Source organism: Alosa sapidissima, chromosome 16 (assembly GCF_018492685.1).
Source record: "Alosa sapidissima isolate fAloSap1 chromosome 16, fAloSap1.pri, whole genome shotgun sequence".
NCBI classification, from domain to species: Eukaryota; Metazoa; Chordata; class Actinopteri; order Clupeiformes; family Clupeidae; genus Alosa; species Alosa sapidissima.
The window spans coordinates 22,670,800-22,683,299 of NC_055972.1; the positions used below are offsets into that span (position 1 = coordinate 22,670,800).

At 47.0% G+C, this 12,500-nt stretch overlaps 1 protein-coding gene across 10 annotated transcripts in view; it reads left to right on the plus strand.

The window, feature by feature from the left end:
* The window catches only part of ltbp1 (latent transforming growth factor beta binding protein 1), a 130,967-nt gene that overhangs the window by 92,143 nt on the left and 26,324 nt on the right, over positions 1-12,500 (plus strand). For 5 of the 10 annotated variants that reach the window (XM_042066776.1, XM_042066779.1, XM_042066780.1 and 2 more), the window contains 7 exons: positions 549-668; positions 2,808-2,930; positions 4,558-4,680; positions 5,333-5,458; positions 7,639-7,767; positions 10,842-10,964; positions 11,276-11,407. In XM_042066776.1, coding sequence (XP_041922710.1) covers positions 549-668; positions 2,808-2,930; positions 4,558-4,680; positions 5,333-5,458; positions 7,639-7,767; positions 10,842-10,964; positions 11,276-11,407 — 876 coding nt within the window. The remainder of the gene's footprint in view (positions 1-548; positions 669-2,807; positions 2,931-4,557; positions 4,681-5,332; positions 5,459-7,638; positions 7,768-10,841; positions 10,965-11,275; positions 11,408-12,500) is intronic. The other 5 variants (XM_042066782.1, XM_042066783.1, XM_042066785.1 and 2 more) reach the window with 2 other exon arrangements.

Genomic DNA, 12,500 nt, shown 5'->3' on the forward strand with positions numbered 1-12,500 from the left:
TGTGATGAGTGGAATATATGTTTTTGGGTGCACCCCCTCCCAAGGACTTCTTAATAAGAACAGCAGGGTTTCCGTCCGATCCCTGAACTTAGTGAGCTCCGCTCACCGGAGAGCAATAACCTTAATCATTAAGCCATCTCTCTCTCTCCTGCTGAATTAGACTAGGAGGGGGGGGGGGGGGGGGGGGGGTAACCAAATGATTTCTTGTTTGTGTCTCTTTCATCTCTCCTCTGTCTTTTTCTGCTTTGCTTCTAGCTTCACTTCACTATCTTCCTCTCTGTTCTTTTGTTCTGTTGGTTGAAGTCCCTTCAAAGGAACTTTTTAATGGATGAGTGTTCGCAGACCAACATCACAAAGCACCAAATGACAGTGTAATGACAATAATTACATAACTGCAGGGATTAGGGATCCATGAGCTCACCAGCATTTGTCTCATTCCTCTTTCTGCCCCTCTCCCTCTTCATCCATTCCTCTCTCCTTCTTGGTCTTTGTCTCTGGTCTTCCTTGATCCTCACCCCACACCTCCACCCCATCCTCTCTCTCTGCAGATGTTGATGAGTGTCTGGACAAGTCCAACTGTCCATCAGGTCTGTGTTATAACAATCCTGGCTCATTCGTCTGTGATCTCTGTCCAGCTGGCTTCGAGGGCAAGGATGGCCAATGTGTGGGTGAGTATTTGTGCCTGCGTGCAACCGAAACCCCTTAGAAACACTGTGTGTGTGTGTGTGTGTGTGTGTGTGTGTGTGTCTGGTCAGAGAATCTGGTCTTGCTCTACTGGTCCGGTTGTTTCATCCAGTGGTCTCTGTTGACATTGGCACATCTTCTTCCATCATCCTCCTGCACTTCTCTCTGTTTCTTCCTCTCTTTCTCTCACTTTCACACACTCTCTGTCTCTCACGTACATCCTCTCTCCTCCCCTCATTCTTGATTTGTCCATGCTCACCCTCTCTGGTCTGGCCTTCCTCTCCCATCTGCTCTGTCTCATCCACTTCCTCTGTCTCTTTTCTTGATTCCCCACTCTGTTCTCTCTCTCTCTCTGTCTCTCTCACTCTCTCTCTTTACACTTCCTATCTCCTTGTCTTATAACTCTCTTCCCATTCTCTCTCTTTCTCTCTCTCTCTCTTTCTCTCTCTGTCTTCTTGTCCTCAGTAACCCCATTCCCAAAGTGTGTGTATTTGTGCATTTGCGTGTGTGTGTGTGTGTGTCTCTGTGTGTGTGTGTGTGTGTGTGTGTGTGTGTGCATGTTTGCCTGCCTGCCTGTGTGTGTCTGTAAGTGAGCCTGAGGTCATCTCTTTGGCTGAGTCAGAGGTAGCGCGCGCCACTGGCTGGCTGGCGGGAGAAAGAGAGAGAGAGAGAGAGAGAGCGAGATGATGCAACTCTCCCCCTCGCTGAGAAGAACATGGCCCTCCAGCCCTGTCAGATTTACTGTGTGGCTCAGGGGTGCATGTCTTCTCCCCCACTCCCGCTGAGCGAAAGCGGAGGGATGACCTCAGCCACACACGCGCATCAAAAGCAGCCGCTCGCGCTCCTCGCCCACATTGCTTTCTTTTAAGCTCACCGCTGAACATGAGCCACTCTGCCCCTGCCCTGGGTCTGGGGATGCACCTGTTTGGAGTGTTTCTAGGATCAGAACTGGCTTCCCAGCTGGACGTAGAGTTCTGCCTATTTGGATAAACGCTGTTTTGTGCTTCACTGTGGAGCTAGTTTGAGTTGTATGCAGTTTTGAGTAGTTGGGGGTGCTTTACCCAGCTTTACCCAGCTTTTGATAGCAGCATGTTGGGCTTTTGTGTGGTATGGACGTAAGTGGTGAGCTCATTTATAAGGTTTGGCACGTTCCATTTCTTGGCTCCAGCATCAGTGAGCCTCGTGTCCTCACCCGGTGTCCCAATCCATGCTGGGTCAGTGCTGCCTGTGAGCCGTAGGAAGCCTTATAGTGTTATCTCCATAAACAACACACATTCATCCCTCCCGCATTACTGACACTGTTTCCACTCACATGAACATGGAAACTCACAGGGAAATCTATAGGTTATGTGCAAAGAAATCCGGCGATTATACACTAATCAGATCTTTCTATGTGTAAAGAAATCCGGTTATTATTCACTAATCAGATCTTTTCTGGGTGTTTATTTGTTTTTGGAAGAGAGATAACATAATGAAAGCACCACATGAAAGCGGTATGCTAAACGTATTGCTTTGAATGGACTATGGATCCTGTTTTTGTAATGGGCAGTTTCCTGTTTGAACACTTTGAGGTCAGGCTGCCGTCCAGGGTATGCCCGGGCACAGCATGAGGTCATGTGCCAACGGCGGAGGCCAGGTCAGGGACACTCAGTGCCAGTCCTCCCCAGCTGCTGCGGACGAGCCTGGCATGGATGCCATTGGAAATAATGCCAGGGGTGGGGTGAGGAGTTGGACGCTGCTCCGGCGAGAGATGGCCTGTGGTCCAAGAGAGACTTCCTGGGGGGAGGGGATGGGAGCGCTGGGGCGGAGAGGGTTGAGATTTCCCATCAGCATCCAGGGCTAATCGCTTCCTCCTTTGGTGGGGTTTTGGGGTTTCTTTTTTTTTGTGTGATGATGATGTATTTTTGAAGGTACAGTACTGTACGTCTGAAAAGGCTCAGACTGGTCTGTGTTCCATGCCTTACAGTACCACAAATGTATGGTTAACCATTTTTTTAAGCTTTTGGGTAATGTCTCTCCTCATGCCTCTCTTTCCTCTCTCTCTTTCTCTCTCTCTCGCTCTCTCTCTCTCTCTCACTCTCCCTAATCTGTCCGTCTTTTTCTCTCCCTCGTTCTCTGACCAGATATCGATGAGTGCCTGGACTCCTTGGCCTGTGAACATGGCCGGTGCTCTAACTTTCAGGGCTACTTTGTCTGCTCCTGTGATGATGGCTACGCGCTGAGCCCCGATGGCAAGTCCTGTACAGGTGAGCCAAGCTCCAAACAAGCTACGCTGTCCGTAGAGCCTGGACAGTTCCTTTGAGTCCGTGTTACATTATTCATCATCCACTAATGATAGCCAGGTTAATGTCCTCAATCTCAGTGTATGTTTTGCTAATCACCTGATAATTAGCATAGCAATGTAACAGCATGTTTATCAATATTAGGCCGCTGACCTTATGTTGGCTTTTTTGCATATGAAAGAATAGACGTGGGCTAGGCCTACTGTGTTCAACTGTACAACGAGTGTCTGTGGTGAATAACACATGAATTTTGAAATTTAGATGGGCAAAAGGTGGAGCAAGTTTCTCCCGTATACTGTAGCAGAAATCATATTAATTCAAGCGAAATCACCTTCTATCTCATTTGTAGATGGGCCTGAGTTTTTCTATGGACACCTCATAGTTTTTGGGAGAGTTTCCCCTCACACTCTCTCTCTGTCTCTCTTGCCTTAGCTGTTTGTGTTGTCCAGTAAGCCCCGCTACGAGAGTAGTAAATCCTCTGGACAAGTTTACCAGACTTAGTGTGGTATGCTGGACAGAGTGGTGACACACTTAAGATGGACCCAGAGCTGCTCCATGTCATAAATCTTTCAGCCACTCTACACGTGACACGTGACCTTTCCCCACCCTTATACCACAGGGCTAGCCTGACGAGCCAGACCCACATTCAAATGTAGGGTCTGGGCACTCACTGTTCGCAGTGCTCAGTCCGAGGGGCGGGATAATCGGTTGTCTTTCGGGATAGTTGGTTGCCAACTTAATAAAAGCTTAACTCGAGTCACACTGTTCGCCAACAGCAACATCTATCTTATTTGTTTTCAAATAGCAGGAAATTCAAGCCAAACCGTTGCAACTCTGCCATCAATCATTATGTTAAGCCCGCCTAACGACTGTATACACGATTTGATTGGCCTGATAGAAGTTTAATTTTTCGAGCTCACAAGCCAACGGAGAGTTGCTAGACTAGCCCTGGCAGCAAATGTAATTGGCTGTCGCTAGGGTGCGTCTAGATTTCTAGGCTACCACAGGGCAGTCTGCTAAATAAAATGTGGATATTTTGATATACATTGAGGCCTTGTATGCAGAAAGGGATGTACTTTCCAGTTGTCCCTGCAGAGGTAGTAAGCAGTATGTTTTGTTCTATCATTTGACATTAGTCAAATACATTTGTCTTACATAAATACATGTATTCAATGATTTCCCTTATTCAAAATATGTTACAGCACAGGAAAGGTGTATATTTTAGCTTTATTAGTTAGTGTGTTTTTGGAAAGTGAATCATGGCAGTTTAACCACAAGGGCAAGTCTTGGACCCTCTTTCTGATGTGTCCTTTGGATATAATACGTTGACATGCAGCACCAGAGGAAATAGAGTAGGTGTCATAACTTCACATAAATATTCATTTTTATTGGCATTTTGTACATGCTTTGGGTCTTAGCAGAGTACACATGCTTGTAATACCAGTTTGTGGGTTCTTCTCAAATAAATATGTGTACGTAATGTTTTCTGTAGATGCTGATGTGTGTGTTTGTGTGTGTATCTGTGTTTGTGTCTGTGTGTGTATCTGTGTCTGTGTGTGTAACTGTGTCTGTTTGTGTCTATATCTTACAGATTTGGATGAATGTCAGGATGACCATGTGTGCACTAGGGGCCATTGCCAGAACACAGAAGGCTCATTTGTGTGTGTCTGCGAGGCTGGCTTCAGGGTGTCTGCAGCAGGGGACCAGTGTGATGGTATATACACAGGCAGAAACACACACACACACACACACACAAACACAAACACACACACACTGTCACTCACTCTCACATTCTGTTATACATACACACAAACACTCTTTCTTCCTCCCTCCATCCCTCTCTTTTTTTCTCCTTTTCTCTCTCTCACACACTCATGCCACTCATCAGTGACAACCATTTGACTCAGTAACTGTAATTAGTGCCTGATGAATACATACTGACATCCGAAACAGTAACAAAGAAGGTCCACACCTGTATGCTGCAGTATGTTTGCATGTTGCACACTATATCCCTTTACTCTTCAAACTATATTTTGTGTTGGGTCATTTTACTGACCCAACCCCACTGAGGCGTTCAGACAGCCGTGTGTGTGTGTGCGTGCGTGTGCGCGTGCGCGTGTGTGTGTGTGTGCAAAAGGAATGGACTTGATTTTGGCTACTTCCTCAGCACACCTCACAGGCCTCCATATATACACACACACACACACACACACACACACAGTCCATCTAAACATGCTCTCTAGGTCTGGCTGAGCTGGAACGGAGAGGTGGTTGAGGGGCCCATGGGTGCGGGTGGTTGGGTGTGTAGGTAGGTGGGGGTGGATGCCGATGGACTGTGTGGAGCTGACCTGTGTCTGTGGTTTCAGATGTGGACGAGTGCCGTGAGCTGCCGGAGGTGTGTGGCGGCGTGGGCGTGTGTGTCAACAACCTGGGCTCTTACCTGTGCAGCTGCTCTGAGGGATACCAGCAGGTCAACGGCACCAGCTGCCAAGGTGAGGGGGTGGATGCTAAAACACACACATACACACACACACACACACACAGAGAAATACACAACCAATTCTGACTGACCCACATATACATGTACACACAAACTCTCTGACAAATATACTCTACACACACACACACACACACACACACACACACACACACACACACACTGACACACACACACACACACACACACACACACAGCACACACCTGTTTTAAAAGCTAACATCTGTTCACTACAACCTATGGGGCCTCCACTGAGCTTTCTGTGTTTGACCTATCGCTGTGGGGATAGAGAAAGTGGCCGAGAGAGGAAGAGAGGAGGAAAGGAGACAAAAAAAGACCAAAAGAGAGCAACGCTTACATTTAGGCACTAGGCAGTAGATCACACAGACTGTACTGTCTCTTTTCATGTTTCTCAGAAACACTGTAAGGCCCAGGCATTCCTCAGTGCTGATTTGTGTAAATGCCTGGTAAGGAGAGCTGTAATTAAGGCAGGATTACACTCCCACTTACAGCATAATACTTACTTACTGCCTAACCAGCTCCCTGCACTTAACCTCAATGCACAGGTGTTATCACAGCATATTACACCTCTAAGGGCACACCAGGAAGATGTGATTTAAGGCAGTGTATATGTTCCGTTTCACACACACACACACACACACACACACACACACACACACACACACACACACACACACACACACACACACACACACACACACACACACACACACACACACACACAAGGACACTTCAAAGACCAAGGAGAGGGTGGTGGATTTCCGCAGGTCTAAGCCCACTCTGCTACCAGTTCACATTGATGGGGTCAATGTGGAGGTGGTTAGCACCTACAAGTATCTGGGTCTCCACCTGGACAATAAACTGGACTGGTCAGCCAACACTGATGCACTCTACAAGAAAGGGCAGAGCAGGCTGTACTTCCTGAGGAGGCTGCGGTCCTTCAATGTGTGCAGTAAGCTCCTCAGGATGTTCTACCAGTCTGTTGTTGCCAGCGTCCTCTTCTATGCAGTAGTATGCTGGGGTGGAAGTACAAGGAAGAAGGATGTGGGGCGAATTGACAAGCTGGTAAGGAAGGCTGGCTCTGTAGTGGGAGCTGAACTGGAGTGTATCACTTCACTATCTGACAAAAGGACCCTGAACAAACTGATCAACATCTTGGACAATGAGTGTCACCCACTCCACAGCACTATTGTTAAACAGAAGAGCCTGATCAGCTGGAGACTTCGCTCACTGCCTTGCACAACTGACAGACTGAGAAAGTCATTTGTCCCCAGGGCCATTGAACTGTTCAATGCCACACTTAAGGGAAGAGGAGAGATAGACTTCTGCATAGTCTGTCTGCCTCTTCATCCCCTCCATGTTTGGTACTGTCTGTCCACTAGCCACTTGTACCACTGTCTTTATGCCTCACTGTTTGCATGCTATATTAGCACATTAGCACATATGCATAACCCCCCCCTCCATGCCACAGCCGAACTGTGGCCACACTTATACATTTTCTTAAATAGTTAAATATATAGATTTATAGACTTTCCTTTACTTTATTTCTGCATTGTTGCACTGTTGACTTACTCATTTGCACTATCACCATGACCACTATCACCATTGCACTACCACCATGACACTCATTCACACAGAGCACCTTAGAGCACCTTACCATACCTTACTATGCACAGAGAATCACAGGCTCAGTCCCTGCCTCAGTCATTGCAAGCGCCTCTGATTTATTAATCACCACTATGTGGATACTGTTTTTAGAATTGATTTAGATTAAGTGTTAGTATAATTTGAAATTTTGTTATTTGTATTTTAGTATATTTTTATATATTGTATTAAGTGTTAGTATAATTTGTATTTTAGTATATTTAGCATATTATTTATCTTCTACTGTTCTTACTGCTTAGTTGTGTTTTTATATTATATACTTTAATTACTCTTCTGCTGTTAAAGAATGTGTTTGTCTTGTATGTATGCTGCTGAGACCTTGAATTTCCCCTGGGGATCAATAAAGTATCTATCTATCTATCTATCTATCTATCTAGGAAGTGTACATGGTCAGTTTCACACACACACACACACACACACACACACACCTACATACGCACACACACACACACACATCCACATTGATGTATTGTGCTGTGTTCCCTGCAGATGTGAATGAGTGTGTAGATGACCCTGAGCTGTGCGGAGCCAATGGGGATTGCCTAAATGTGGAAGGCTCCTTCCAGTGTGTGTGTGACATAGGCTTCACTTTAAATCAAGGAGCAAATACCTGTGAAGGTACGCAGCATCTATTTCCATTCTCAGACATTACTGTCATAGTTATACTTGTTTTGCTTGTGTGACAAATGTGTATTTACCCTTTTGTTGTTGTTATTGTTATTGTATTTATGTTGTGTATTTAACATGAGGGTTGGCTCAGTCAAATTCATGGCTCAAACACAGACACAGACAGACACGCGCACATGTTTATTAGCACATATTTATGGCAACACATTCCCCCAGACTCACACATACTGTATATACACAGACAACACACAGATAAACAGGAGCAAGATGTTTTGATTTATTGTTTGATTTATGGTTTGGAGAACAGATGGAACTATCTCTCTCTCTCTCTCTCTCTCTCTCTCTCACACACACACACGCACACACACGCGCACACACACACACACACACACACACACACACACACACACACACACACACACACACACACACACACACACACACACACACACACTTACACACTCACATGCACCACCCACATTCACTGAACTCTGTGCACATGCACTTGTGCAAAGCCCTTTATTCGATTTTAATTACACTTGGAAGAGCCCTTTACTCTCGTAGCCATTTTGAAGCCACAGGCGTCTCCGGCAGTTTGTCCCAGATTTCCCCAGGCCGCCTTCCCCCTGATGTTTATCTGCCGTTGATAATGCGTTAATTGAGCGTTCGTCCAAAGGCCCCTAACTCGTTCTGCATGTTTCTTGCGCTGCGACGAGGCCCCTGCTCACTTGTTGCTTCTGGAAAAGGGGCCCTTTAATTCCTTTGCCATATGCTGCTTCTATTTTTCCACCAGCGTGGTGCGGGCCAACAGCCCTACCCAGTGCCAGAGTTGTTTTAAATGCCCTTTCCTGCAGTAAAAGCGGGGGGGGGGGGGGGGGGGGGGGCGCACAGAGAAAGAGCGAGAAGAGAGGAGGAGGGAGGGAGGGAGGGATAGAGAGAAAGAAGGAAGTCTTTGAGCTTGCTGTCTAGACGAAAGAGAATATTTTCTGCAGCACAGTGCTGTGCAGTTCGGGCCCCAGTCAGTGAGATCCTTTGCTCAGTGCCAAAGCAGTATGTGTATGTGTGTGTGTGTGTCTATTTATGCGCATAGGCTTGGGATGTGTCGTATAGATGTCCGTTTAATGTATGGTGTCATCTGAGTGTTTATGCCTTGATCACATGTGCATTATTTATTTGTTTTTACGACGTGTGATGCATGCCAGTACTCTATTCTTGACTCTCTCTCTCTCTCTCTTTCTGTCTGACTCTCTGTCTCTCTCTCTCGGTCTGTGCTGTATGTTTGTGTGCTTATGTATGTGTGTATCTGTATCTGCAGCTCACCACTGTCATGAATATGTGTGAGCACGCTTTTGATGTTATATTCATAGCGCAGCTGTAGAGAAACGAAAACAGTGGAGCTTTAGCGGTTCTGCTGGCGGCTTTAGCGCCGTTCCCACTGTCCGGTCCACCTCGCGCCTTTTAATCTCATCTTCAGCTCCTTCACTTCCTCGAAAGCCCATGGTGGTCAACGAGTCTCGCTGGAAGTTTCGTCTTCGTAGAACTCATCTGTCACACTCACTGGACAATTGAAAAGTCAGGAGGAAGCCTCCCCCTGAGTCTGTCCGTCTGTCTGTCTGCCTGTCTGTCTGCCTGTCTGTCTGCCTGTCCTTGGCTGTCCTGCTGATGGAACGAGTTTATAAAGAGCAGCTTGTGGTCTTCATTGAGCCAGATGGCTTTCACAGGTGAGGTCAGGGGGTGTGGTAGGTGGATCTGGACTGGTGAAATGGGGGCTGTGGGGGCTTCAATGACCTAGAAGGCACCTGAAAGAGGGGAATTGTTCTCTCTCTCTCTCTCACACTCACTCTTTCTCTCACTCTCTCTTTCACTCTCTTTCACTCTATCTCTTCTGCTGTCTCTCTCTTTCTCTCTTTTGCTGTCTCTGTTTTACTCTCACTTTCTCTTTCCCTCTCTCTCTCTCTCTATCTCTCGCTCTCGCTCTCTCTCTCACACACACTTTCTTTCTCTCTCTGTATGTCTGTCTATCCATCTCTCTATCTCTATCTATGTACCATCTGTACATGTCTATCTTCTGTGTTATCGGGCAGTTACTGATGTCCAGACTAGATGTCCAGATCCCATTCAGGGAGCTATAAACCCAGGGCCTGTAAAACACCTGAATGCCCCAAAGGCTCCCTCAGGTCTTTGTACTTCAAGCTGGGTCATGAGTAATATGTTCCATGTTGCCCCACACACCATCAAAAGGGAAGCCTCTACCCCCCCCACCCCCCCCCCCCCCCCCCCCAAAGTATCATTGGGGGCAATTGGCAGAGATTCCCCGCCTTCTTCAGAGGGTCACTAATCTATAATCCATCATAATATCTCTCCAAAAGGAAGTCAGAACTGGACTGGCAGCTGGCTCCATGTTTGTCCACTTGATATCGAGATTAGGAAATAGGCGCACACAGAAATAACAGAGTAGGGAATTTTTGCGTCGCCGTTTGCGTTTTTTTTTTTCTTTTCATGAGAGCATGCCTTTGTTTTGGTCTGTGATCGTTCGGACCGGTCATTTTTCTCTGTCTTGTCTGCTGTTTTGTGGATTAGCGGAGAAAAGGGTATTCTGGGTGAAATGGCTGTGTTTGTTGAACACACAGATGCATGCACAGCTTGAAAGTATTTCGAGTCCTCCCTCCCATCACCCCCCCCCCCCCCCCCATTGAGGCCTGTCTCTCGGTCTCTCAGTTGGCTGCTCTTGAAAGTATCAGACGTATCCAATACGAACTCTCAACACATAATAAATTGTGTCTGTTTCTGTTGTTGGACATACACTGTAGTCCACTGTCATTCCGGAACATTAAGTCAGACAGGTGTTTTATCTGTACGTGTGTGTGTGTGTGTGTGTGTGTGTGTGTTTGTGTGTGTCTGTGTATGTCTATTTGTGTGCATGTTTGTATGTGTTTGTGTGTGTGTGTGTGTGTGTATGTCTGCGTGCGTGTTTATGTCTGTGTGTGTGTGTGTGTGTATGTCTATTTGCGTTGTGCACTTGTGTGGTGTGTGTGTGTGTGTGTTGCACATGGTTTCCTTTATAGATGTGGATGAGTGCGTGCAGAGCATCAGGTGCGAAGGTGGCACCTGCGTGAACACCCGCGGCTCATTCACATGCGAGTGTGATAAGGGCTTCCGACTGCAGGCTGACAACCACACGTGTCAGGGTAAAATACACACACACACACACACACACACACACACACACATACATACACACAGCTGCTTGCTCAAAGCCATGCGTGTTTGTGCCTATGTCTTTGTGTGTGTGTGTGTCTTTCTGTGTGTGTGTGTGTGTGTGTGTGTGTGTGTGTGTGTGTGTGTGTGTGTTTGTGTGTGTGTCTGTTTGTATGTGTGTGTGTGTGTGCAGCGTGTGTGTGTGTGTGTGTGTGTGTGTGTGTGTGTGTGTGTGTGTGTGTTTGTGTGTGTGTGTGTATGATAGTAGTTGATTGACAGGCTGTGCTCTCTGTGACGTCAGATATCGATGAGTGTGCGGAGCTGAGCCCTGGCATCTGCGGCGCGTGGCGGTGTGAGAACACGCTGGGCTCCTTCACATGCGTGGTCAGCTGCCCGCCCGGCCACACCAAAGACCCCCAGGGGGTGTGTGTGGGTGAGTCAGTCAGTCAGGCCGGCTGGCCGGCCACAGTGGACCAAATGCATCTTTTTAAAATACAATCCTTAAAAGGGGCATCCACACCAGTTATTCAATTCACATTTACTTATACAGACAGACAGGCAGACAGAGACTGGTAGACAGACAGACAGGCAGACAGACACAGACAGACAGACAGACAGATAGATAGAGAGACAAACAGGCAGACAGACAGACAGACAGACAGAAAGACAGACACAGACAGACAGACAGACAGGCAGAGAGACAGGCAGGCAGGCAAGCAGACAGACCCAAGACATATACCGACAAAGGCAGGAAGAGAGAAACAAAATGGAAAACAAGTAAAAAACCTACTTACTCCTAGACTGAATTATTTTTACACCCTTTAACAGTCGAGAATAGCACTAGGATGTGTTGATGCCCTGATGTCTAGTGTCTTCATCTGTCGGTGGTCATCATGTGTCATGTGGCATCACAACATCTCATCTGTGTTAGTCACCATGTGTTTCACATTATCTTGCTTTGTACTTTGCTGTCATAGTATAGAAGTCTGTTTATGTCTGTTTCGCTGTGTGCAAAGCTAAGTGAGTGGATATATGTGTGTTTTTGTGGGGCTTAGATGTGTGTTTTAGTGTTTGTGTGTGTGTGTGTCTCTGTGTCTCTGTGTGTGCGTGCGTGCGTATGTGTGTTGGAGAGTGTGAATGACCACTGTGCCTCGTTTGGTTGCTGTTGGGACGTGCGTGTGTTTTCCTTGGCTTCTTGTCATTGTCCTATATTCATCCCAGCCTTGGCGGAGGCCGCTGCCATTGCACTTGTCATGGGGAGTTTGTGAGCTTGCTGGCTTTGGCTCGCACGTCTGTTTTCTTGTGGTGCTCCTTCGCTCCCTCGGCAGACATATTTGCGTCTTCATGCCTATCGATCACGGCTCGGCTGTCTACGTGTGCGTTCACATTTGTCCTTCGCGCTGCTCCCGGTCTTGGTTTGTTTGTCATTGTGCTTGTGAGTCTGTGACCTTCAGCTGCTGTGTCCGCCACTGAAGTTTGCCCCATGGAGATTAACAACTCAAGACGTGCAAAATGTTGTCCTTGTC